Source organism: Cnephaeus nilssonii (assembly GCF_951640355.1).
Source record: "Cnephaeus nilssonii genome assembly, chromosome: 4".
Classification (NCBI taxonomy): Eukaryota; Metazoa; Chordata; class Mammalia; order Chiroptera; family Vespertilionidae; genus Cnephaeus; species Cnephaeus nilssonii.
Genome location: NC_137075.1, coordinates 80,154,163 through 80,180,995, shown reverse-complemented (window position 1 = coordinate 80,180,995; position 26,833 = coordinate 80,154,163). Strand labels below are relative to the sequence as shown.

At 55.6% G+C, this 26,833-nt stretch overlaps 1 protein-coding gene across 2 annotated transcripts; it reads left to right on the top strand.

Moving 5' to 3' along the window:
* Nucleotides 1-1,441: 1,441 nt before the first annotated feature.
* On the top strand, nt 1,442-25,305 carry RAB15 (RAB15, member RAS oncogene family). 2 transcript variants are annotated; one of them, XM_079769532.1, is made up of 7 exons: nt 1,442-1,720; nt 18,380-18,440; nt 19,236-19,296; nt 19,745-19,804; nt 20,514-20,603; nt 22,484-22,549; nt 22,728-25,305. In XM_079769532.1, the coding sequence occupies exons 1-7, from the start codon at nt 1,597-1,599 to the stop codon at nt 22,884-22,886; spliced, it is 621 nt and encodes a 206-aa protein (XP_079625658.1). In that variant the 5' UTR covers nt 1,442-1,596; the 3' UTR covers nt 22,887-25,305. The 2 variants fall into 2 exon arrangements, with proteins under 2 accessions (XP_079625658.1, XP_079625657.1); XM_079769531.1 differs by having other exon boundaries at nt 19,745-19,822.
* The last annotated feature ends 1,528 nt before the right edge of the window (nt 25,306-26,833 follow it).

Below are 26,833 nucleotides of genomic sequence, written 5' to 3'. Positions count from 1 at the left end.
GGTGAATGGAGGAGCTTGGGCAAAACCCAAGGATGCCCAACAGCAGAGCCCTCCGCATGCACGGAGTCCAGAGAAGAGAAGCACACCCGGAAATCTTAATGGAATCCACCGGATCGGTTTCCTTAGGTTGTAATGTAATCAAAATAGCTTTCAAATTCAAGATTTTTGTCTCCCTTTTTATTATAAATTTTGGCACTTTGCCTGAAATAGAACTCTTCAAGTAAATGGACTTGGTGCTTTGCATGACCTACTCCTGAAAAACACATTCTCCGTCCAATACTCAGCCTGAAAAGTCAGGCACACACTTTTCCATCACTTTTTCAAGATCGAATGGGCCAGACTCCCCTAACACTCATTCTGAGGAATAGGCAATTTTCTAGACTCCAGAGAACATTTATTTGCCTCCTTCCAGTGCTAACATATTCAGCGGCAGTAAATTAGATCTTGAAAGAGGCCGATTCATTCCTTGGTGCCATTATGTACACTAGCAGGAATACTCAGTGGCTTGAAATAATGTATTGGCATCCTGCGCGCCTACCCTGAGCAGCTTAGACCCAAAACAGAGACTTTTTTGCCTGCACAACACTTCCAAAGGATTTTGCATTTGGGAACGTTTTTATGATCATCTATCTTTTCGGCCTGGGGAAGGAGGTCAGCAATGTCCCCCGTTTAAAGGACAACTGGGATGGGGGAGCACAGCGGAGGGCAGGCACAGTCACACAGGGTTATGGGCAAGCCGGATGGCAGCCGGGGGGAATTCTAGCAGCACTCTCGAGTGTTCTGGAGATCCCAGCTTCAAGTGTTTGAATGCAGAGCCTGGGCCTTCCCCGGGAAGAACCCAGGTGAGGACCAACCACTGGGCTCCTTCACCCCCCCGCCCACCCCCGCCCCCCGCCCCACTAACCCCTCAAATACCCCCCACACACACACCCCACACATACACACACATACACCCACACCACCACCACCACCACCACCACCACCACCACCACCACCACCACCACCACCACCAGGCTGCTGCTGGGGCGGGAAGCTGGGGGTGGGCGGAAGGCGGAGTTGGCAGGTTGGCAGGACCAGGTTCGGGATGTGATTTTTTGGGGAAAAAAGATGAGACCTAAAAGCCGTTTGGTAGAGGTGGGCTGGATGGGAGCTCCCTCCAAGTCACCGATGCAGAATGTCCGCAGAAAAACAAAAATGTTTCCCCGGGAGTCTAGTTCCCGGCAAAAAGGGGGTGGGAGGGGGTGGGAGGGGGTGGGGGGAGTTGGGCCCCTCCCGGGCCGCGCACCCCGCGGGAGGGGAGCGCGCACCGGCCTCGCCCCCGCCGCGGGGTCGCCGCTCGCCGCGTGCTCTCCGCGCGCTCCCCGCCCCCTCTCCCCGCGGCGGCGCAGGGGCAGGGGCGGGCGGGGGCCTCGGCTCTCTCCTCCCACCGCGCTCCCGCCGCGCGGCGCTTCCCGGCACCCGGCGAGCGGGGCTGGCGCGGGGCCGGCCCGCCTTCCTCCTCGCCCGCGGCGTCCCCGGCAGGCGCGCGCCGCGATGGCAGCGGCCGAGCGGGGCTGAGCCCGCCGCGCGCCGCAGCCCCGGCTCCTCGCCCCCGCCATGGCGAAGCAGTACGATGTGCTGTTCCGGCTGCTGCTGATCGGGGACTCCGGGGTGGGCAAGACCTGCCTGCTGTGCCGCTTCACCGACAACGAGTTCCATTCCTCGCACATCTCCACCATCGGTAAGGGGCGGTGGCTCCGCGCGCCCCACCCTCCCCGCCGCCACCTGCCCGGTGCCCCTGCCCCTTGCAGCCCAGCCCGGGAGGGTCTGTTCGCCTCTGGGTCTGAAGGCGGGGGTCTGAGAGGCAAGGTGAGGGCATAAATCCCGGGGTGCGGGGCCACCGGCGGGGGTCGTGAGCCTCGGCTCCTGCAGGCGAGGGGTCCCTGCTGCTGTCCGTGACTGGAGATGGGTTCTGCGGGCCGAGAGCACCGGGCGGGTGTAGGCCTGGGTGCCCTGAGCTGGGGCGGCGAGGACCTTGGCCACTGAAATGACGCCCCCACACCCCCGGGGGAGGGGGAGGATTAAAGCCTTTGCTCAGAAGGGGGGGTTCACGGTGGGGAGCCAAGTCACTGAGTTCAGGGGCGGCCCACTGTGGAGCCTGGAGGGGAAGAAAGGAGGGAGGGAGGGGAGGGAGGGGCCGCCGGGACTGAGTTTCCAGGGCACCGCGGGGAGGTAAGCCACCAGGTGGGACACAGAGGAGGGCTCAGAGAAGGTGGGATAGGGGCCCCTTAGAGCCAGCTCTGGGACAGCAGTGGCTGCCTTGAAGGAGGCTGAGGAACGTCAGGACTCCCTGTCCGGACAGGGGGTCAGAGGCAGGCAGGACCCCCTTGGAATGCGTCTCTGATCGGGCAATGCTGGCGCCTGGGCTTCAGGGACAGGCTGGTGGCATCCCCGACAGGACAGGATGAGATCACTTGTCTGGCAGGGCAGGGTGCCTCCCCGCTGAGGGGGGTCCTCTGGGGGTGTGAGCTGAGGGACTTACACCCACATCTGACAGGTTCCCTGGCTGATGCCTGGAGTAGCTCAGCGCTGCCCAGGTGCCCCGCCCCGTCAGGACCCTAGCACTTGAAGCTTCCGCCCTCCCTCCCAGCACACACTTCTTGCCAAGAGAGGAGAGGGAGCCGGTGGAGTCCCCAGGAACAGGGCCTGTGGTTAAGACACGGTCTTTGTTGTCAGACAGACCTGGAGACTTCACTTTGGGGCCACATGACCTTGAATATCACATAAGCTTCTGACCTTCAGTTTTCCCTCTGTAGAATGGGAATAGTAACAGTACCTACCTACCAAGGTGTTGTGAGGAATAAATGAGATAATGCTTGTAAAAGCACTTAGCACAAGCTCACACACCTGGGAAACTGAGTAATGTTACCATCATTGGCCTCCTAGGGCAGTGGTCGGCAAACTCATTAGTCAACAGAGCCAAATATCAACAGTACAACGATCGACATTTCTTTTGAGAGCCGAATTTTTTAAACTTAAACTTCTTCTAACGCCACTTCTTCAAAATAGACTCGCCCAGGCCGTGGTATTTTGTGGAAGAGCCACACTCAAAGGGCCAAAGAGCCGCATGTGGCTCGCGAGCCCCAGTTTGCCGACCACGGGCCTAGGGGCTCATTCTCTCTTTGCTTCGTTATCTTCAAGGGACTTGGTAAGGTCAGGGGACACATGCTTTCGTTTTTCCCAGAGAAGCTGTAAGGCAGGCTCCTAGGCGATCCAGGCGCTTGGAGGAGAGACATGGAGAGACATGGAGAGACATCTCGGAGGGATGGGAGGGCGCAGAGGCCAGGAGGCTGCCTGCCTCTGGGGAAGGCTCTGGGGAAGGAGGAGGTGTGAGAGGAAGGCCTGGGAGTGAGCCAGGGAGTGGCTGAGGAGCCAGGTGGGACATGAGGCAGGTGCGGGTGTGGGTCAAAGGGCAGCAGGGTGGCACTTAAAGAAGCTGGCAGTGGTTATGTTGGGGATGGGCCCGGTGCCAGGAGCTGCTGAGCCATCGCACAGGGCGGTGGGCTGTCTGGGGGGACCTTGGCTCGTGCGTGAAAAGCAGTAGTCTGCATTCCGGCATCCTGACCACGTTTCACATCCTAGGAGTGGCCAGAGTTTTTCCCTGGAGAGCTTGACTCACCCACCTCACTTCAGGAGCTCTCGGGCTCCTGCTCCGTGTTGTGGGCCCCCCTAGGGGACGGGGGCCCCCACCCCACAGACAAATGAAGGACTGCTGTTTCTGAAATACCAAGTGGACCCTTCTGAAGCTTGTGAAAAGCTCTCCTTAACACATTGCGGCCCAGTAGTTTTATTGCTAGCTTTACCCAGTGGCCGGGTAAGTTTCTATTGAACGAGTACAAAAAATGTTTTACATAAATGTTAAAGGCACGCTTTAAAATTAAATACCCATTGCATTTTGAAGTTATTTAGCACATGTTCTTACAAGCTAATATCTTTTTAAAGTGTGAGCCTTTGTAAAACACTGTGATGTGAAGCGAGAATTCTCGTGATCTGCCCGCAATGTGTTGAGTCCCTGTCCCCCACATCGCTAATCACCAGCCCTTCTCCTTAATGTCTCTTCTGCCTTGTCTTCTCCCATCTTAGACATTTCTTCCAGCTAGACAGGTAAGTGGGCAGTTTTCCCTCACAGGTGGCGGTGGGGGCGGGGGCGGGGAGAGTGCCTCAGAATCCCTCTGGGGCTGCCACTCTGTGGGCAGAGGTGAATCAGTGAACTGGAGCTGGATGTGTCCCCACAGCACCCTAGCCCTCCTGTCCCCACAGGCTCTTGGTATATTGACCTAAAACCTGGAGGCAGCTCTCCTCGTTTTTTCTCTGCTTTTTTTTTTTTTAAATATATTTTTACTGATTTCATAGAGGAAGGGAGAGAGATAGAAACATCAATGATGAGAGAGAATCACTGATCGGCTGCCTCCTGCACACCCCCTACTGGGGATCCAGCGCTCAATCTGGGCATGTGCCCTTGACCAGAATCGACTCGGGAGCCTTCAGTCTGCAGGCCAATGCTCTATCCACCGGCTAGGGCCTTTTTTTCTCTGCTTTTGCTGGCTGGGTCCACCGTTTCCCAGGAGGCAGAGGACTGTTTAGGATTTTGGATTCTGTGGAAGAGAACCTCTCAGCCCATGTCTTCCTTCACACCAGCCTTTCAAAATCTGCCCACGGGGTCTCTTAAATGCATTCTTGTTGGAAGCTTATTCTGCCTCATCCTGTGTGTGTTTTTCAGCATTCATGAAGACGTGGGGAAGGAGTGGGGTGGTCAGGAAAAGCTTTTCCCCTTGTCCAGATATAGCAAGCTTTCCATAGAGATGGAAGGGGCACTCAGGGGGACAAGTCAAAGAGCCAAGAAAATGGGCACTACCGAGTCATATTCATGAGTTTATCCAGTCAGAACTGTGCCTGTGTCCTGTCCTGTTGGTAGGCTCGGTGCTGAGACCTGGAGATTCCAAGACGCGTAATACACGGAGTCACCTCTCTCAAGCTGCTCCTGGTCGAAGGCACATTCTTTTCCCTCACTGGGCATTGATCGAGGCGCCTTTCTTGGAGCTTCTATTGTGAATGGGGAAAAGGAGGCAACCCACCACGTGGTGCTAAGACAGAGTTCGGACCATGTTGATGTCACCTCGGCTGGCACTTGAGTGATTTACTGTTTCGGCCACATCCTGTGACAGTCCAGAGACCGGCCTGCCGGGGAGCAGTGAGGAGACCGCCCATGTAGGCACTGACCACCCTCCTCTTCCTAGTCAGCCGGCGGGCGGTGGCCCTGCCGCTGGGCCTGTGCCGCTGACACGCCTTTCCCGTGCAGCTGTGCTGACCCAGATGCCGGGCAAAGGGGGGCCGCTGCTGCCTTGAGGTCCTCTGCTCTTTCCTGACAAGACTGTCCGATCTGTTAAGTTAATTGAGCAGTCACTACAAAACACGGTGACAGGCATTTAGAGACGTGTTGCCGTCCACCTTTTCCTGCCCACCTTTCCGGAAGCCTGTAATTTAGCTGGCAAGCAAGACAGGCCAAGAGAGCCTGGGCCCCCACAAGATAGTGTATCTGTGGGCACTTGGTGAAGCGTTCTTCCAATGTAGAGCTCCACGATGATCGTGATCATCACCATGAATAAAGGTCTCACAGGCATTATCAGCAGCTAAGCCATGATGGGGGGCTGTGCAGGAGGCAGCCAGTGAATGGTGAGGGGGCTGTGAGTGCCGCTGCTACAACCAAGTGCTAGAGGACGTCCGAGAAGGAGAGGGGCCCGGCGGACCAGAAACCACAGGGAGGGCTCCAAGGAGGAAGGGAAGCCGAAGCCAGGCCTCGTAGTGGGGGCTGCTTTTCAGTTCCTGTAAGGCAGTGGTCGGCAAACTGCGGCTCGCGAACCACGTGCGGCTCACGAGCCGCGGTTTGCCGCTCTGTTGACTAAAGAGTTTGCCAACCACTGGGATAGGGGCTTAATCACAAGGAACAACAGCCTGTAATTATTGGAATCGAGAGTCTAGGTCAGTGGTCGGCAAACTCATTAGTCAACAGAGCGGCAAACCGCGGCTCGCGAGCCGCATGTGGCTCGCGAGCCGCAGTTTGCCCACCACTGCTGTAGGGGAAGGAGCAGATGGTGAAATGGGAGCAGAGACAACAGAGGTGGGAATTCAGTGGGTGTTCATGGAACTCTGGGCAGTCTGGCTGGAAAGAGAAGGGGGTTTTTAGGGGAAGAATGAGAACATTCCTCTTTACCGCCTTGTCTCCCAAACTCTACTTTTAAGTGCCTTCAGGGAGAGTCCAAATCTTATTCCTCTTTGTTTTCATAATCCTAGTACAGGGTCAGCCACAATCTCAATAAATATTGAATGAATGAATGGGGGCAGAGGGCATTGAGGGTCTGGCTGAAGGGGTGGAACTGGAGCCTGCACAATAGTGTAAGCAGTTTCTGAGCAGGGGAATGACGTGGTGAGAATGGCACTTGGGGTGTTGGCTGCAAGAGGGGTTAAGACTTGCAGCAGTAGACCAGTCAGGGCTACGGTAGTGTCTGGGCACAAAGGAACCTCTCAGCCTGTTCTCTCCCCCCTCTTACCCCTTCCTACGGCACCAAAACCAGACTCCACACCACCACCTGCTCTTGGTTCCCACCCTCAACCTGGCAACTTCTGAGATGGCCTCACATGACCTGAGCTGCCTGCCCAGGCAAGGAGACCATGTGCTATTCTACGTGGACAGCTGCATGCAGGGACTTGGTTTCCATTCTGCGTGGCAGCCAGGGGTGACATATAAGCCGCGAATGCAAGCTGAAGGGATCATCCATGAGTTGATTTTCTCCCGCTCATCATTGGTCTTCCGTTTGTCCCTGGTCTCTCGACCTTTTGTTTTAAAGTACCCACCCCCAACCCCCTCCCTCCGCTGCACCCCTGCACCCCTCTGGGTTCCGAGGAGGCCACAGCCTGTGATTTTCCAGTTTGGCTGGTTGAACCACTGTGGCTTCAGGGCTGCTTTCTCAGGCTGGGTTTGTGTTGTAGTATCACCTTTCTCAGGAAGTTCTGTTTGAACTGAGAGCCCGGGGCAAGGACTTGTGGGTGACTGAAGGGGAGGGAGAGGGCTGGGGAGGACCAGAGAGCTGATTCGAACAAACATCAGGCCTGTGCCAGAGCACTGGGTCTGTGGGACCCAGACCGTGAGGCGCTGTGCACCTGTGCTGTGTGACACTGTGAGAGGGTCTGGGCTGGGGCTGGGCCCATGCGCTTGGGCAGCCTGAGACAGGTCTCTTCCCACCCTGTTCCCAAAGCCGCCCCAGAAAGGCAGGGAAGGTGAGTCGCTGTGAGTAGAATGAAAAGAGCACAGACGTGAATGTGAATAGTAAGGAATTTTGGTCACTTGGTGACCCATGTAGTTAATTCTTTAATGCTTCCTAAGTTCATAAAGAAAATTAGGAGAATGCATTTCTAACCATTATTTACCGCACTATGGATAGTAAATATATACCGATACCAAACTTCTCTAAATGTACTGTAACACAACTAGTAAAGTTAACCATCCGTATACATGCAAAGGGTGTAGCATGTCTTACACATAAATAATCAAGTCCATTCACCAAATTTCAAATTGATGTTTACTAACATTTTTATGACAATATAAAGTGGGTAAATTAGATACCATCAGCATGTTATTCTTTAATGTAAGTATCATTGGATCTTTTGCATGCTTTAATCTGGTTAATATATTTAAGTTTGCTTTTTCTTTCTGTCTGAACACTCTGTTGACAGTATTTTATGACACTTGTGAAGTTCAACTATGTCAATAAAAAACAAGTTAAAAAAAGAAAGAAAGAAAAGAGCGCAGACAACCTGCGTGAAATTCCCACGGCCTCCCTGGCTCCAGGACTTCCCACATGTACTTAACATCTCTGCTTGGGTTTCACATCTGTAAATAGAAGATAATAGCAGAATCTCTCTTAAGGGTCGCTGTGAAGCTTACAGAGGCTGAGGAATAGGAGGCACTTGCAGAGCCCCCCAAAAGTGGCAGCTGCCGTTATTGTATCATCATTGTTATTCCTAGCTCACAAGAAAGTTGTAGAGAGGCATAAACGCTCCATCACTCGAGCCGTCGGTCATGTGGGCGCTGTTGACTGGACACCCGCTCTCGCAGGTGGGTGTGAGGAGCCGGGGACAGAGCGGTGAACAGCACAGACAGGAGTCAGGGGCCCATCCTCTCACTCTCCAGGGAGCCCAGGAGTAGGCTCATTCCCGTGCCTGTGCCAGTTTTCCCCTTGCCCTGGCAGTGCCCGGGGCTGAGAAGGAAGGGTTGGTGAGGAAGTGTGAAGGAGTAGGGAGGGGGGTTGCCTCAGGGCTCTGTCAGGTGCCACTCTGCCTCAGGCTGCGTTCTGCCCGCCCACTTCCCCAAGGTCATGATCCCCGATAATGGCTCTCGGAAACCCTCCAAGGATTTCATTTCTGCTGCTCTGTGCACTTGTGACACCTTCACAGCTCTGCAGAGGCACCCACGGCTTTGGGCGCCCTCGTTCCTGCTCCTTCCTGCTCCTCCCAGCCTCCTCCTGCTCCCCGGACAGCATGGTGATGAGCTTTCTCACATGAAAGTCGATATTTGGCCATTACCCTTCTACCCCGATTGCCAGCTCTTCTCAGAGTGCCTTCGTCTGTAACCTAATATGTGTGCCCGTTCCCCTGCAAAACTGCCAATCCTCTGCGGAGGCCTGTGACCTCTCGTTGGCTATTCTGCCGGGGCAGCGTGCTTTGTCAAGGGGGCCACAGACATTTAATTCCGCCCACTGACGAGGAAAGGGCTACTCATCAGCCCTGTTTTATAACTGGGAAATGTGAGGTCCTGAGATAAGTGATGACTCACATCTTGCAGGCAGGTGGCCCAAACTGGAGCCTTCTCCCCTCCCCCAGTTCTCCACACGGGCTTTGTTCATGCCCTTGCTCATCCTGAAAGGTCCTTCCGCGGTTGCCAAGCAAAACGTCCTGTGAGCCAAAGGGAAGAGGACACGTGGCTCCCCACCCGTCTGAGGGTGTGGGACGTGGGACCGTGGTGCGTCCCCTGGAGGGCAGGCGGGGGTGTGTGACTGAGGAGTCCGGCTGGGGGACCTTTGAGAGTGAGATCTGAGTGTCGCCCTCGTGTTACTGTTTTGACAATCTATTTCCTGAGAACTCTGTGACCAGGGCACCGGGATCTACAGAGAGGACAGTTGGCTTTGAAATGTGGGTCCTTCCTGATCGCTCTTCCCGATTAGAGTTTCTCTCCACGCATCTCCTCTCCTGGCCTGTGCTGACTTCATTTATTCACTCGCTTGCTCACGCGTTCATTTTCTCTCTCACTTATTCAATTTGTTGAATAATATGTAATGAGTATCTACCTTCTACCAGGCGGTGATCAGATGAAATGAACAGGATGCCGTTTTGCCCTCTGGGAGCGTACAGTGCAGGTGGGGAGCCAGGCTTCCAAACAGACAACCGGAACACGATGCAAAAGCTCTGGAGTCACAGAGGAGTGACTAATTCCTGCTGGGGAGGCTGGAGAAAGCATCACAGAGGAAGTGACATTTGAGTGGGGCCTTGAAGACGAAGAAGGCTTCCCCAGGGGGTAAGGGGGTGGGGGAGGAGGTGCAGTATGTGCCTGGCTGGTCTGAACTTCACAGACCAGCGTACGTTCACTTCAGTCCTTGCTGGGCTCTGGGTGGGGGTAGATGCATCTGAAGGCCCTGACCCCCCACCCCATGTGTTTGCTTCTGAGGCTCCCAGCCCGAGTCTTCCTCCCAGAACCTTCTGCTGCCTGTCAATGCAGCCCTGCCTAGGAAGAGGCTCAGGAGGAGGGTGGAGGAATGGGGGGTCAGTGCCCACTGTAAGGCAAGGCCCAGATCGGGGTCTGCCGGACGGCGGTGCGGCAGGGTTAGCTGGAGCACACGGCACATGTCGCAGAGCCCCCATGGAGGTCTGTGCACACGGCAGTGGAAAGGGCAAGGGTAAAGGAAAGGATGTTTCCTAACCACCTGTTCTGTGTACCTGCTCTGTACACAGAAATAGTGTGCTTTGCACACGTGCGCATTCAGTGCAGAGATGTAAAGTGGGGGTGCGGAGCCCTCAACTTGGCCTTGCTAGTGTTTGAGAAGTTTCTTGGTACATTTTCTCAGGTGAGAGCCTGAAACAAGTGTACATGCACGTGTGGGTGGGTGCACACGTGTGCACATGTGAGGGTGGGTCCCCACGAGACCCAAGGGAAGGGAGGGCTTTGCTGAGCCTTTTTCTTTTTATAACAATAGAAGGGATCATGTTGGTCCCTCTTCCTTTTCTCCCTGAGGAACTGTAAGTTTGACTGAAATGTGTGCCGGTCTGATGGGTATTTGCTGCTTCCCCTGCCTGGGACCCTGATCCTTTAGATCTTCCCCCTGCTGGAACCTTCCTGTCATTCAGCTCTTAGCTCAAATGCCACCTGCTTCCAAAGGTCTTCTCTGACCAGCTAACCGGAAGCCGCTTGCACACAGATCTCTTCACTGTCTACTCCACGATTCTGCGTTTGCCTCTGAACACATCCTTCTCTGAAATGACGTGTTAGTTTACTTCTGTATTATCTGTCTTCCTCATGCGAATAGAAGCTCTCTGAGGACAAGGATCTCTCTGTATTATTCACTGCTGTGTCTTCTGAGCTTAGTTCTAGGCACATCGTAGGTGCTCAGTAGCAGTTTGTTCGAATGAATAAATGAATGAATTTTCTTAGAGGACCCTGATCTGGGCCTTGCCTTACAGTGGGCACTGACCCCTCATTCCTCCATCCTCCTCCTGAAGGAAGTCTCAAACATCATTGGTTAATTGGGACTCCTAAGACAGTTAAGAGAGACTCACTCTGCTACACGTGTTTGAGACGGGGAGAGCGGGGGAGTACTGTAGGGGTGAACTGTTTCCAGTAGCTTGTAGCTCTTCTGCTCAGGTACACATCCTAGGAGCAGCTCAGGTGCAGGAAGGAGCAAGAACAAGCTCCCGCAATCCCTGTATGAGTGGGTCCTCTTAGTGTATGAAGAGATGAGGGGTTGTATCTTAGACTAAGGTCAGTTTTGCCTGTCGCTCAGGGTCACTGCTGGTGTCAGGTGTAGCCCATCAGCTCCCCAGGCGGCTGGAGCGATCTTCCAGGACCACCTCATGGCTGGGCTCTGCAGTAGGGAGCTCCTAGGGCTCCGGTACTGGGGAAATGTGTTCCTTCCAGCATCTTGGGAGTCCGGGTTTGGCTGGGAAACCCTGCTGCCTGATGAAAAACAAAACAAAACCCCTGGGTTCCTGGGATTCTAAAGACTGGCCTGTGCTGATTGATGCGAAGGTGGTTGCCTCTAGAGTTGTCCTAGACCCCAAACCACCTTCCATGTTGGGGTTGTAAGTGTGTATGTTGACAAAAAGAAGAGTATCCTTCTGAAATCTCCAATCTTTCTTGTGGGTGGGCGTCCTCATCAGACCTTTGACCCCAGTGCCCTGGAGGTTAAAACATGGCCTTGGCATTAGAAGACCAGGATTCTGTCTGCCGAAGACCAGGGCCTCTTTGTTTCTGCTTCCCATCACTCCCAGAGCAAGATGGTGCGAAGGCTGGCTGAGCATGTGCTCAGAGCAGGGATGAGGCCGGCGTGAGGGGTCGTCTGTCTGCAAATGGGTAAGAGGAGGAGGTCAGTGGGCATGTATTCCCCCAGACAGTGAGGCTAAGGTCCCCGGAGACAAGGAAGGAAGAGGATACAGCAAGTGGCAGGTCCGGGGCAAAGACGCTCTCCCCTGGCCCCCAACCTAACTGGTATGAGGGACGGTGGTGTGCCAGGAGCCTTTGTCTTCAATCTTCTCTTGAGTCTTGGCTCTTAGCTCTCCCGCTCTTTACCTCCATTGGGGGAAATGGCATCATGGGTCTCCGAGCGCCACTGGTCTCTCTGGATGAGAGAAGGGGGTTCTGAAGTGGGGTGGCAAAGTCCGGCAGGCGCCCCCTGCAGGGTCGGCCCATCCCTAAACTTGTCTTGGGGTTGCTCTTTGGTGACCTCCTGTCACACCCACGTGAACTCCACCGTCCAGCACATGCCGGTTTCCTAGGGGCCGAAGGGGGCCTTGCTGGGACCTGGGCTTGGTAACTGGAGCCAGCACGGCTCCAGGGATTAGGTGTCGGCCTTGGGTTTCAGGTGTATTAAGTTGTTCCTGTGGTGGCGTCTCATTGCTCCTGAAAAGGCTCAGGTCACGCTGCTGGTCCTTTGGGCTGCGGTTGATGGCGGTGATAACACTTGGCACCCCGGAGAGCCCCGTTTCCACTCGAAGCATGTGGCACCTGGCCGCAGGCCGGCTGGCACCTGACGTTAACCCGTGAGGTGCTGGCCCACCAGCAGGCACAGCCCTGCTTTTCCAGATTTCAGGTCGCAGCCGGATGCTGGGGGCCCTCGGGCTCCACGGGGGGTGTGTGGGGGGGGGTGGCATTTTCTTTTTGTGAAACCGCGCCAGCTTGGTTCTGGCGCTTTCTCTCTCGCCTCTCTGCCTCCGCTGCCCAGCGTGAGCCCTCCTGCTTCTCAGAGCTCTTTCCAGTGCCCACGCTGTGACCCTGGGCCCCCAAGTCTCATCCTCCCCGAGGGAGCTGGCAGCTTCTTCCGCTAACGTTCGACAAAGCTCCGTGTGCCCGGCCCCGTGGGACGGGTGTTACACCTTATCTCCTCATCCTCACAAAAACTCCCACACCGGGAGTTGTCACCCCGTGTTATAGGCGAGGAAAGGAATCAAAGAGGTTCTGTAGCGTTCGCAAGGCCACACAGGTGACTCGCGGCAAAGGCAGGATCGGAAGCAAACGCTGGCCTCACCCCTGGGCCCTGACTGCCTCCCTGCTTCAGGGCTGTCTTTGGAGAGAGACCGTCATGGTGAGGAGTGTCCTTCCCCCGGGGGGTGCCCTGTCCCCTTCTTTCCACAGTCTCCACTGCTGGACCGGGGAGGCAGTCAGCTCAGCCTTGGTTTACTGCCCAAGTGAGCGCCTGCCCGTGCCTGTCCCCTGCCCTGTCCCTCTGACCTGACCCCGCGCCCTGGGCCCGAGGAGGGCCTCACCTTCCCCCAAGCTCTCTGACAGCAGCTCTCACTGCTCCGCCTCCGCTGTGGCCTGGCAGCCGCTGGGGTTGCTGGAGGGGCAGAGGCCTGGCAGCGGGGACACAGCAGGAAGAGCCGGAGGCCACTGGTGCGTCAGCGCCGGGCACTGCCCTCACCTGAGATTTTGTTGCTGGTGTCTGCGAAGCGTTCAGAAGGCAGGACACACGCCCCTGCTCTTGAGCCGTGGGCACCCGTCCCTCCTTACACTGCATGGGGGCCGAGGTTTTAAAAACAAACAGAAAACTCTGTCAAATACAAAGTATATTATGTGCCTCTTAGGTACCAGTTGGGGCTGGAAGACACAAACTTTGGAGGCAGCAGGGAGCAGGTCACACCGTCTTAGGAGTCGTCCTCCCAGCCCCTTGCTTGCAATGTCTACCTGCCAGCTGGGGGGAGGGGAGGGGGGCTAGAGGGGCCATTAGGTAGCAGCTGACACTCACAGGCTATGACTCTTCGGGTATCCTGAGGTGCTCTCTAAGAGAATGGGGTGCACTATGAGGCTGGAAGGTGGGGTCTGCTGTGGCCTGGCAGCTGTGCTGGGACACAGCGCCCTGAGCCTCACTCCGGCCCGCACGCTCCTGCCTTCGGCATCCCGCCTCTCTGCCCATCTGTCTGCCCCATGCTCCCCTCGTTACCACTGGCCAGTCCCCTCTGCACCGTCTGGAGGGAGCCGGTTTGATCAGCTTAGCTAGCTCCCCTGGTCCCTCTCCACCAGGTCACCGTGGGGGTCACCAGCAAGCCCATCGATGGGCCTCCTTTCGGTCAGATATCCACCCTGGTCCAGTCAGGAGCTGCTTTTCTGCAAAGAACACGCTGAGGAGAGCCTGTGGGCTGGGCAGTTCCAGCCGGAAAAGGACACTGGGTGTGGCAGACACCACAATCAACATATCTGAGGTGCTGGGAGAACCATGAGCTGCTCGCCATGCTCTTGGCATGTGGCTGGGAGGGGCTCCATCTTCCTGCCTGCCCCGCCCCCTCCCCGGGGCTCCAGGGTCTCTAGGAACCTCTGCAGGAGCTGTGTGGGGTGGTTTGCTAGTTTCTTCGCACCCGCGCCGTCCCTGTGCCTGGGACAGGAAGCAGGCGCTCTGTAGGGACACCGAGGTGGCCCTGTCCAGGGTGATGCTTCTGGGCGTAGTGGAATCATGCACGCCCACGGAGCCAGGGGCTCCCTGAAAGTAGGCTGTGGCGGGCTTGCCCCTGTGCGCCCACTGCTTCACTTCCAGACGCCCCGTAATACCAGAGCAGGTGCGGGGGCCCCTGGGGCGTGGCAGCAAAGACTCCACAGCCTCAGAGAGCCGGGAAGCCACTGGTCGGGTGAGGAGTACCCTGGGTAGGCTTTAAAGAGACAGGTGTCCAGTTCTGGCTCAGCCATAAGACGTGGGAACATGAGTGAGTAAATTACTGGGCCACTCGGTGTCTCACGATGATTATCTCCACTCCTACCTGCTTCATGGGGCTGGCGGAAGAACTGAGGGTTCTGGGTCCCCTAGCCAGGGGGTGTGCTGTCGCTATAAGTAGGGCAGAGAGCCTGGGGTGTGCTTCTGCCTAGAGATGGGCTACACAGTGGTTCTCAGACTGTGCGTGCTGCCTGATGCCGAGGCTGCAGGTCCGGGGACCGCACTTGCAGAACGGCTGTCCCAGAAGCTGCTGTCAGAAGTGTCATCCATGGACCGGCAGCGTCACCCTCCCCGGGAGCCTTGATGCAGCATCTCGGGCCTCATCTACCACCTACTGGATCCGAGTCTGCATCTCCCACGGGCCTGCGTGCCCCTTGAAGTTTGAGAAGTGCTGCCTTCGGGGAGCCAGGATGATAACACATGGGGGTGGGGCGGATGAAGAACCGCTCTTCCTCCTGTAGATTCTGAGGACGCAACTGAGAGGGGCGAACCTGTTGGGGTGTGAACCAGAGGGGCCTGATGCGGACAGCTGTGGGGAAGATGCCCAGCTGCAGGGAAGACATGGGAAGGAGAGAGGACTCTTCCTCAGGGAAGGTGGAGAAAAGAGAAAATTCTGAGGAACGGGGGTGGGCCTCAGAGGAAAGGCACCATCAGGCAGCGTCATTTTGCCCTCGGCCAGGCCACGGTATTCTCTGGAAGGCTTCAGCTGTGGGGAGGGGACGCACTGGGACAGTAGCTGTGAGGAATGTGAGCGGTGAACACACATCGATTAAACAGTTTGCTGAGCAGCCGCGGGGGCCCAGCTGAGGTGACAAAGCATGAGTCTGCAGGCGACTAAACAAGGCCAGTGTTTTGACTGCCCGCCGTGCTCAGCAATGGAAAAAGCCAGCAGCCAGTCAGGCAGACGGCAGGGGCCGTGGCTGGGCGCAGGTCGTGGAAGGCCAGGTGTTGACTCGCAGGTGGACCCAGCGGAAGGTGCGGGGTGTGGGGGAGTAGAGCAAAAGGAACAGGTTCCCCTGAGGATCCGTGGGCTGTTCATCTTTAAATTTATGAAAAGAGAGGGAGTGGGTGGGGAGCGGAAAATCCCTCCCACCTAGGCCTAGGCTTCCAGTGTTTCTGCCTTAGTGCTTATGAAGAAAAGAATTGAAGCATTTGGCTTCTCTGAGACGTTACAACAAATTTTGTTGGGTGGTCAGGAGGGCCACGGTTACAGGTGGTGGGGGTGCTGTGAGCCCCAGAGTTCCTGGCCACACAGCTAAGAAGGGAGGGAGGCGGGGCGAGGGAGTCCAAGCCCAGCTCTCACTCCCAGGGTAGCTGGGCACCTTCTTGTCCGCCCTGCCTCTTCCAACAGCCTGCGCTCGTCCTGGTGGGGGGTAGGGGGGGAGGGCCTAGCGCTGGGATCTCCTCCCCCGGCTCAGCCCTTCTCCAGGACCTTCGGAGAAACAGGGACACCAAGTGTGGTGAGGGCCTCTATGCCTAGTTAGCCCACAACTCTCCATCATTCCTTCAAGAAACAGGAAGGGGTGCATGGGCTGTGGGCCTCAGCAGGCCTCTGCCGTGGCTGTGCTGTCCTCGGGCTGTTATCTCACCCCCGGGGCCTTTGCTTCCTTCCCACTAAGCTCTGTGAGGGCAGGGACCGTGGGTCGTTTTTGCCGCTCTTTGCTCGGAGCAGTGTGCAGGGCACACAGTCAGTTCCCATGGAGTTTGTGGAATAAAGGACGTAGAACCTTCTACCCCCACCCCCACCTTTGGGGTCTTTGGGGCTGCGCTTTGCAGCCCCCTTGTGACCACTTGGCATGAGGCACTGCACTAGACTTGCTAGGCTAGTAAGAGGATGAGCTAGGTATGAGGATGAGCTAGGTTTACTATCATGTGAACACAATTGCTGGTTCTCCCAGGAAGAAGGCACTGTAGCATGAAAAAAAAAACAAAAAAAAAACCCAAGAACTTGTTTTCCTTCTATGCCAGGTATTGGGGAGAGGCAAATTCCTGACAACTGTTTGTCTAGGGAGGGCGTGAGCATGCTCCTGCCCCCACCAAGGCCAGTGCCCCCTCCCCTGTTCCGCCCTCCTCTCTTCACCTCTCCGCACACTCGGAAGAATGGCTGCCAGGCACTGTCCATTGGAAAAGTACAGCTCCATAGATAGGAATCGGCGTGGGCAGGCAACATGATTCACGTCCAACCAATTCTATTTAGTTCAGGTTGTTGGTTCTGAACCTTTTCTCCTTCTAATTAAATGATTATTGGTCTCGATGGTGAGAGGGAAGAGCCTGAACTTGACCTGTCTGAATTTGCGGAGAGCTGGGGACAGGATGGATAAGGGCAGAAGTGTTCCGGTTGGCAAAGAACTGATGCCCCGGGGGACTGGCAGCCAGGTGGGGAGTTCTAGCGCGGGGCGGGGCTGTGCTGTGCAGCCTGGGGACTCCGGTCCAGAACGCTGCCTTTCCCGTGTTCTCCATCTGCACACTCGTTAACGATGCCCATTCCTGACTTGTCTCCAGGGAGTACACGGAGACTTAAGCTTAATTAACCTACCAGACAGTTTTGACTCACTGGGCGCCGTCAGAGCTGGGGAGAGGCGCCGGGATAAAAACCTCTCGGCTCATCTCCCTGTCATCTCTCAGATGCAAGCCCGTGTGCTGCTGGTGGCGCTGACTTCTCTTGCTGCAAATTCCCCGAAATACGTTTCTGCCCTGGGCTGGTTTGCCAGATCATTGCGTGTCCCGTGTACTGTGGCAGCTTAGCCCCTCAAGCCCGAGACCCATTTGTCTTCCTCTCCCTCCCCAACGACACGCTGTGCCGCGCCTCTTCATCCGGTCCTTGGCAGTCACTCCCGAGCCCCCACTGTGACCAGGACAGTATGAGGGCATGGTGATCGCTGCAGGCGGCTGACTAGCCACCAGGTGCCAGGCACTCTATGTCCCTTGTTCTTTTCAGGGACCCACTGAAAGGACTGGTAATATCCCCATTTTACAGATGAGGAAATGGAGGCTCAGAGAAGCAAGGTGCCCAGTCATGGCTGTGAATTTAGTGGCCAGAGTCAGAATTCAAGCTCAGGCCAGACGTCAAAGCCCAGGCTCCCAGCAAACCACAGCACCTCCCACAGTAAACCAGTTAGTCAACAGCAGGTCCCCCAGGCCTTCTCCTCGGCGGCCTTTGCTGGGTGCCGAGGGCTTCATACACACCATGGTGGGAAGCAGTCCTCCTCTCTCCAGGCTCCACGCCCCTTCCCCACGTTCAGGACAGCGCCGTAGCCCCTCCTGATGGTTAATAAGGCAGAGAGAGAAAGCCCAGGCCCATAAGGTGGATCGCTGTTTGTAGGAATTAGCCTCCCCAGAGGCATTAATAAAGCCGTTCTCTCTGGAAGTGTAACTAGGAAGACGTCACACATGAGTGAGTGAGACATGTTTGGGGCTGAGGCAGCGATGGAGTGGATTCCCTATGTTCCTTCATTCACTTCCTGTACCCCCAGGCTCTTTACTGCTGACAACTTTCAGCTCAAGGAGGAAGGAGAGCCCCATTCAGAGCACCAGACACTTCCTTGGGGTCAGTTTTTGGTTCAAGAAGGCCCTTACCGCCTGGGCCGGTGTGGCTCAGTGGCTGAGCATCGACCTATGCACCAGGAAGTTACGGTTTGATTCCCAGTCAGGGCACATGCCCAGGTTGTGGGCTCAATCCCCAGTAGAGGGTGTGCAGGAGGCAGCCTATCAATGATTCTGTCTCTGAAATCAATTATATATATAGAAGGCCCTCACTTCATGCCATCTTTCTGCCAAGTTAAACCAAAGGAGCTCCCTTCAAGTGCGAGCACCCGGCCGTCCCGTTCAGTTCGAGGTGGGCTCTTCGTTCCTAACGCTTGCTCTCTTCCTTTCCCCAGGTGTTGACTTCAAGATGAAGACCATAGAGGTGGATGGCATCAAAGTGCGCATACAGATTTGGTGAGTTGGGTGGGAGGAGAGGACCTCGGGCTGCTCCCGAGCTGCCACTGCCACGTGTAAAATCCTGAGGCTTCATCTGGCACAACTGGCCACCTGTTCCATGGAGAGAAATGGAAGTCTCAAAGCCCATCTCCTGCTCCCAGGAGCCTTAATCTTTGATCTTGTCCTAAAGAAACTATGGGATTGACCACAAGTCACCAAAAGGCAGAAATGAGAGGAATTGACAGATTATCCACTGTGGGTTTGCCTTAGAATGAGGCTTTGTCCTTGGGCTGTGCCACTCATGGTAGGATTGGAAGGAGAAAGGGCTATACCCCACCTATTAGGGTGGGACGCTGGTGAGAGGTCCTCAGTGCAGCATGGTGCAGTTCCCACAAGTAGCCACAGGGGGCCGCTGTGGCTCTGGCCTCCACTCCTGGCCACACTCACTGCCTTTGCGGGCTGCCTCCCAACTCCAGAGTGGTAGGGCCATTGCCTTCAGAGGATCTGGAGGTGGAGCAGTCCATCCAGTCTGGCCAAATTCTAGAGCGAGTTGTCAAGGCCCAGTTATGGTTGTGGCTTCTGGTGCAGATGTAGTGAACAAGGCCCCTACCCCTGTCAGCACCAGATGGCCAGGCACCTCTCCTGCAGACTCAGGTATGTTCAGATCCCCTGAGAGACCAAAGCTCCATTAATTTTCACCCTACAGCTCCCCAGTCTTTCCTGCATAGGCACAGGGTCTCTCAGCTCCTGCTCCTCCCTTCTCACCTGCTTCTACGGTCCCCGCTCTTCTGAGGGACTGGCTTTCTACTGCAGGGACACAGCGGGGCAGGAGAGATATCAGACCATCACAAAGCAGTACTATCGGCGGGCCCAGGTGAGCCACCATTTTCAGGGTTCAGAGGTGGGATGCTGCCACCCACACTCCCGGCTCTGGGTACTTGAGCTATCTGTGCCACTCACCCCCAAAATAGGGCCCTTGGGTTGCCTGCTGGGGAGGGAGCCCCTAGGTGGTCTTTGAGTTGTTCGTGGACCATGCATTCATCAGTGATTCTCTGAGCACTCACTATAGGCAGGTCCCCCATCCTCACCCTCCATCCACCCTAAGCTAAAGACCCAGGTCCAAGTATTTGGTGGCTTTCTACCTCAGAGAGTTTTGTGGTGGGTCTAAGACAGAAGAAGGTATTTCTGGGTGCTGCGGGGTCCTTATTATGCTAAGCAGAGAGCAGGGAGAGTGGGACCCAGCATTTAAGGCACCACACGGCTTCTGGCCCCATGCCCGTGCGCATCCCCCTCCCCCACCTCTCTCTTGCTCTCTCCCCCAGGGAATATTTTTAGTCTACGACATTAGCAGCGAGCGCTCTTACCAGCACATCATGAAGTGGGTCAGTGATGTGGATGAGGTAGGAGATGCCACCTCACCACTGGGGTGGGGGAGGGCACCTCAGCGGGGAAGGCGAAGGGAGGGCCGGATGGGAAAGGCCGAAGCTCTCGAGGCTGGCGAGCAAACGCTGCCAGGAAAGCTTGCCCTCCACAGCCCGGGATGAAGACCTCTGGGTAAGTCCTCTATAGGGAGAAGCCCAAGCTGCCATGCCCTCCGTGCTCTGTACCCAGCCAGGCTGCCCAGAAGTGAGTTAGGTCAAAGCCTACCCCGTGAACAGCTTCTTCCCCGAAATCTCAGGACCAGGTGGGATTCTGGTCCTGGCTCTGCCATGGTAGCTGTGGGGCCTTGGGCAAGCCATTCGGACTCTTTTACGTCCACAGTTCCTTATCTGTAGAATGAGGGGTTGGGCTTAAGTCCAGTGTCCTTTCCAACTCAGGTACCAGTTGTCCAGTCTCAGGAAGCACTCCATCACGTAGGCTGGGACGTGGGTGAGAGCTCCTCAGAATTAGCCGGTGTTTCCTATTCAGACTGTCCCCATGACACTGTGGTCACCCATGGTTCTTGGGGGAGCCTGGCAGCTGCACCCAGCCCGCCACTCTGTCCCAGGGCTCTGACGTTTGGTGCTGTTGTGAGGCCAGGGTAGATGTGTGGTGGGGAGACGGGAGGGAAGGCAGCACTCACGGGCGGTTCTGCCTGTCCTCTGTCCCTAGTACGCGCCAGAAGGTGTCCAGAAGATCCTGATAGGGAATAAGGCCGATGAAGAGCAGAAGCGGCAGGTGGGAAGAGAGCAAGGGCAGCAGGTACGTGGGAGTGAGCTGGCCGAATCCATCCCTGGGGTTTTCTGCTACCTTCCAGGCCAGTCCTGAGAGCTGTGACCCAGGAGTCTGTCACCCCCATCAGGCACCCTCATACTCCTATGATAGGCCCAGGCGCTGGTTGAGCTGCCATCCTTGAAAGCTGGCTTTCTGCCCTTCGGGACAGTGATTTGGGGTCCACCCTGATGCAAAGACCTACTGGGAAGAAACTCTCCCAACTCCAAGTCCCCCAGAGTGAGATTACCTCTGCTGAAGAGCTCATTCCAGTGTTAGTGAGGAGGAAGGACTTCAAGTTGCTGGCTTGTTCTCCAACAGCACCCAGGCATAGTGCCGTCTTACAGCCACCCACCCGCTCCTCACCCCCTCCCTATCCTTCTAACACTTGGAAGGAGGTAGCAAGGTACATGAGGAACGAAGGGCCCATAGTCAGAGAGGCCCTGGGGGCAGAGAGGGTAGGAGGATGGTGCTGAGCACACAGGGAGACCACCCTCCCAGAAGACAGAAAGACAGACAGATGCTACTGAGACAAGTCACCCATGCACTCACTCGGAGGGCCTCAAGTGCTTTTCTCCACCTCTTCAGTCAATAGCATTCCTTTAGCACTTAAGATGAAATTGATTTTTTGATAGTAAAAAATAATGCAGCCCGGCTGGTATGGCTCAATGGCAGAACATCAACCTATGAACCAGGAGGTCACAGTTTGATTCCTGGTCAGGGTATATGCCTGGGTTGCAGGCTCGATCCCCAGTGTGGGGCATGCAGGAGGCAGCCAATTAATTATTCTCTCTCATCATTGATGTTTCTTTTTTTAAAATATATTTTATTGATTTTAGAGAGGAAAGGAGAGGGAGAGAGAAATAGAAACATCAATGATGAGAGAGAATCATTGATTGGCTGCCTCTGGCACGCCCCCTACTGGGGATCAAGCCTGCAACCCAGGCATGTGTCCTTGGCCAGAATCGAACCTGGGACCCTTCAGTCCACAGGTCGATGCTCTATCCATTGAGCCAAACCAACTAGGGCTCATCATTGATGTTTCTATCTCTCTCTCCCTCTCCTTCCTCTCTGAAATCAATATAAAAATATATTTAAAAAGAAATAAAATAAAATAATATATTTTTAAAAAATAATGCCTTGTCCTAGCTGGTTTGGCTCAATGGATATAGCGTCAGTCTGCAGACTGAAGGGTCCTGGGTTTGATTCCAGTCAAGAACACATGCCTGAATTGCGGGCTCAATCCCCAGTGTGGGGCGTGGAGGAGGCAGTCGATCAATGATTCTCTCATCACTGATGTTTCTCTCTCTCTCTCCCGCCTCTCTAAAATCAATAAAAATATATTTAACAATAATAATAATGCCTAGTTATTGAAGAATCTGAGAGTAGAAACAGATGCTGCTGGAATAATAGTATTTATTGAGCCCTGCATGTGCTAAGCCAGTGCTTGGAGATGCATGACCTCATTTAATCATCCCACAACCTTGGTTAACAGACGCTGTCATCCATCCCCCTTTAACAGATGGCAGAGCTGGGGCTGAGAGAGAATAAGTACCTTGTCGTACAGCTGAATAAGGCCATACAGCGGTTAAGTGGCAGCACTGATATTCAAGTCTAGGACTCGTTGCCTCCAAAGCCCGTGTCTTTCATTAGGTTGCCAGGGCTTCCTGTTTTGGTGTCTGTTGGGTGTGTATGTGTCTGCGCTAGCCTGTGTCTTAGAAGGAGCTCTCAGCCTCACCTGAGAAGTCACCTCCTCTGAGAAATTGTCACCACTCAGGAAGGGGTGTGAGGGCAGTGGCAGAAGTACCTGCAGGTGCCGTGGCGCCTCCCTTCCCTCCCTGACTCCCTCTCAGGAATGTTCTCTCTTGCAGCTGGCCAAGGAGTACGGCATGGACTTCTACGAAACAAGTGCCTGCACCAACCTCAACATTAAAGAGGTGAGGACGCCTAGGCCCAGCTGCCTGTCTCTGGCTGAGTCTGGAGTGGGGGAGCCGGAGGAGAAGGTGGCAGGTAGAAGCCACGATAAGATGAGGCCTCGCCCCTCGGGCAGTTACAGGGCTGCAGAAGGAGGAGGAGGAAACGTTGGACTGACCTGCGCCCCTTGGTTTTCCCCAGTCTTTCACGCGTCTGACGGAGCTGGTGCTGCAGGCCCACCGGAAGGAGCTGGATGGTGTCCGGACGCGTGCCAGCAAAGAGCTGGCGCTGGCAGAGCTCGAGGAGGATGAGAGCAAACCTGAGGGCCCGGTGAACTCTTCCAAAACCTGCTGGTGCTGAGGGCCCTGCGAGGAGCACCCACAAATTCCCCCTCCCCTCAGGAGGCCTGTGGCAGACAGGGAGTCTGGGCTTTGCCCTGCTTCTCCTCTCATCTGGGTGACCCCGTGGAACATCAGTAGCTGCTACTCCCCCAGCCTGGCCTTGAGGGTGACTCCGCTGTCACCTCTGAGCAGCCCCCATCCCCTCCCCCGGAGTGGTATGCTTCACCCCGATTCCCGCCGCAGCCTGCTATGAGCCCAATGTGCGGGAGCACGCTCACCCCGAGCTCCCCAGACAGCGGAGTCGGAGTCGAGGCCACTTCAAGTCTCCTTCTCAGTGCGTCTTGTCTCCTGTCCGCTTTTCTCTCTCCTTCCCACTTCTCTCTCTGTCCCCCCACGCCCTAAGCCCTGTGTGTCCTGCTTTGTGGCTGCTGATGCAGCTCTTTTCTTTCCTTTCTTCCTAACCCTGTCCAAGGGGGTGGACTGTAGCTCCTGGGATATTCCATCTCTGCTCCTGGGAGAACCCCCACCCTGCTTTGTGGGTGGGCCAACGGTGGGGTGCTTCTTCCCACCTCCCCTCCCCACGTCCTTCTTGTGCCACGGGCCCTCACCACTGACTGGGGAAGTGAAACATCAGGTGGGGAGGACCGTGGTCCTCAGCCTGGGGCTGCCCTACCTCTCCCAGCTTTGGCCTTGCTTGGCTGCCTGCCCACCTCCCTCTTGGGGAACTGAGCTCAGAGGCAGGTGCTTCAGAGGAGAAAATAAATGGCGAGGAGTGGCAGGGATAAAACGTCACCTCCATTCTCTACCTCCCGTGCTGCACGTACACAATTCCTCCCCCCTGGGCTCCCGGATTAAAGACCCGAACCAAAGCCTGAGGGCACTGCTGGGGCAAGGAGAGCCCGGGGCAGTGATTGACAAGCTAGCCAAGGACTCCAGAAAGAGGAGCCTTTGCAATTGAAGGACTAGTTCCTATATATCAGGTTACGAGCAAGGGAGAGCAGGCCAGGGACCGCAGTTTGCCAGCCAAAGGGGAATATGGACTCCCTGGGCCCTTCTGGTTCCTGTGTGAGAAGAGCATTTCCCACAACCCCCTGGCAGGTGAGAGGTGGGCCTTCACTGACCCAGCCTGCAGCTCAAGGCTTTCCCGAGACCCAGAGTTTGTGGGAGAGGAGCAGGACTTCCGGGGAAGAAGGGAGGCAGGCCCTGAGGAAATGCTCGGCACTGTTCTCTCCCTTCTTCCAGACAAAGGGCTCACCTTGCCCCTCTGGCTCCTGAGGGCAAAGTTTGAGGTTTGCCAGCTGCACGGTGGCTGCAGGTGGAGGGAACAGGACTCCTGCAGGGCTCTTTGTTCTGGAAGAAGGTTCTTAACCCCTTAGGGCCTAAGAGTATCCTGAAGAAGGCCCTTTAAGGAAGGGACAAGTCAGTTACCAGCCCCAGGAGGGCTCCTGCCCCCTTCCACAGGGGGATCGTCCTTCAGCTACGTATTAGCTGCATTGCGTGGCTGGGCCTGGAGCTAAAAGGAACAACTGGGCGTTGAGCATTCACCAACTAAGGCCAAAATCCAGGGCACATCCATGGGAAGGAATAGGAGCCCCACTTCCTTACCCAAAAATGGGGTGTGGGCATGAAATCACTAACCCTTCCTTCCAGGCTTATCAGGCCAGGAGACCGCAGGCGAGGGTGACTCCGGATGCAGGGAGGGGGACAGGTTAGCAGAGTGGAAGGAGAGGAGGGCAGGCGCAGTTAGTCGTTGGCTAGTGAAGAATATAGAGAGCCGGCTAGGGATGCTTCCTGAGGGCTGGCTCCTCGGATGCCAGGACACAAGCAGCATCACCTGGGGTGGGAGGGCGGCCACGTCCGCCTTCAGAGTCAGCTCTCAGTGCCCTCAGCCCAGATTTCAGAGACGGAAGGTCCTATTCGCCTTGGCTCCAACAAGGGGGTGGGGGGCAGTATTGCAGCTCTCCCTGGGGACAAGCTGAGCACCTCTGCCTTTCTCCTACCTCTCAGGACACGGGGACTGCTTTAACTGTGCCCCAGGGGTTCTGGGAGGGAAAGCAAAGAGAAGAGCTTCTAGGGCTGATTAGCCCCCAGCTGGGGGAGGGGTGGGAGCCCAGGGACGGTTGGGATGTTAGGGTGCATTACATTCATCAGGTTCCAGAGGTGGCCCCCCACCCCTAAACTTCTCCAATCCAGGAGGTGGCCTGGGGTCTGGCATTAGGCCCAGACTGTTGAGCGGGCACTCCTGCCTGCTTACACCTCCCACTTCTGCACCTGCTGTCCTGAGACTCAGCCCAGCCCCGGCCCTGGCCCTCCACCTGCTCCTGACCCCCCATCTCCCTGTGACGGGTGAACTTTGTGTGCTGTGTCTCGGGTCCAGTATATGAATTGTGAGCCGGGTTCATCTATTTTAAACACAGATGTTTACAAAATAAAGACTATTTCAAACCACAGGTGTGGATGCCTGTATGAGTTCCTGGGAATAGGTCTCGCTCAGACCCTAGCAGTGAAGGGGAGAGGCAGGGCTGGTGGGAGAGGCTCCAGAACCCTAAAGCAATGGCAGTAGAAGGACAATGGGAGTGGCCAGCATCTTCCATGCTGTACCTTTCCTGTTGCCTCCTGCAGGGGAGCCCCGAGCAAAGTCCCCATTGCTGGGTGATGGGCTTCTACTGCAGAAGTAAGACTGTGCAGAATCACTGAGGGAGTCTTTAAAGCCAAGAATGTTCTCAGCTGTCAGATGAGAACAGGCTTTCCTGAAGGCCTGAGGAGGGGCAAAGTCATCTTTCAGAAGTTCATCCTAGCCCTGTGACTGAATACTCCCGGGGAGCACGGCATATTGGAATCCTGGAGGTCTGGGTGGTGGCGGCTGTTGAATACTATACTTTGGGGTTCAGAGTTGATGGAAGAGGCAGAGAATGGGGGTAAGGGTCAACTGAAGAAGGAAGGAGTAAAACAAGGCAGGGCAAGAGTCTAAGATCTTACCTTGCACTTTCCAGTTTAAAGAGTACTTGTAATACTTGATTTCCTCAATCCCACTGATCGTATCTGGTGATATAAGTTGGGTGATTTTCCTGGTTCAACAGATAAGGAAACAGGTGTCTAGGGGCCCCAAGTAACAGTGGCAGAGTCGTGGCTAGAGACAACGGAACTGAAATCTCTGGAGGGGAAAGCTTTGTCCTCTATTTAGAAAAATCTTTATAAGCAATTCTCATTTGCAGCCAGAGTTGAGAACCACTGGCCTAAGCGTTCTGCCTGCTGAGCCAGTGCAGTTATCAGAACCCCTACTGTCCCTGTGGGAAGCTGTGGGAATCACACACTCAGGGCATGTCACCAAGTTACCAGCTTCTGGAAAGTGGGCTGGTTTGAGGTAAAGTTGGACAAAGAGGAATTTTAGGAGAGCCTTATCGATGTGATTCAGTTGTGAAAGGTAAGAACCTGGGTGACTCAACGGCCGTACCTAGAGAAAAAAAAAATGGCTTGTACCTGAGGGAGAGGGAACCCCCCACTCAGCTCAGGAACTTCCGGGGCCTTCCTGGAGAGAGGTCACAGGAGGGCAGCCCATAGGAGGTGTCGGGAAACCCGGAGTTCTGGAGAAGCTCTCGGCACACGTAAATCTGCCAAGTTCATGTTAAAGTTTAGCCCACTGTCAAGGCCAAGTCCTTCTGACTCAGTGGCTTGGTAGAGACATTTATGGGCTGCTTCTGAGAACTCCACCCCGCCTTTCCTGCTACCTCTTCTGCTGGCCAGATTCCATTCCCACTTAGGTAATGGAGGCTTGTTCTTAGGGAGCAGCCCGTTGAGACGTGTAGGTTCCCACGTGCTTTAAGCAGCCATGGGACAGGCTACAAAAGCCAGACAAGCCGGGCACCCTCTGCGGAGTGATTCTCCATCTTCACAGATCAGATTCTCAGGCCTGGCTGCTGCCAGCCTCGCTTACTTGTCCTAGGAGACAGTTCCCAGTGGACCTGT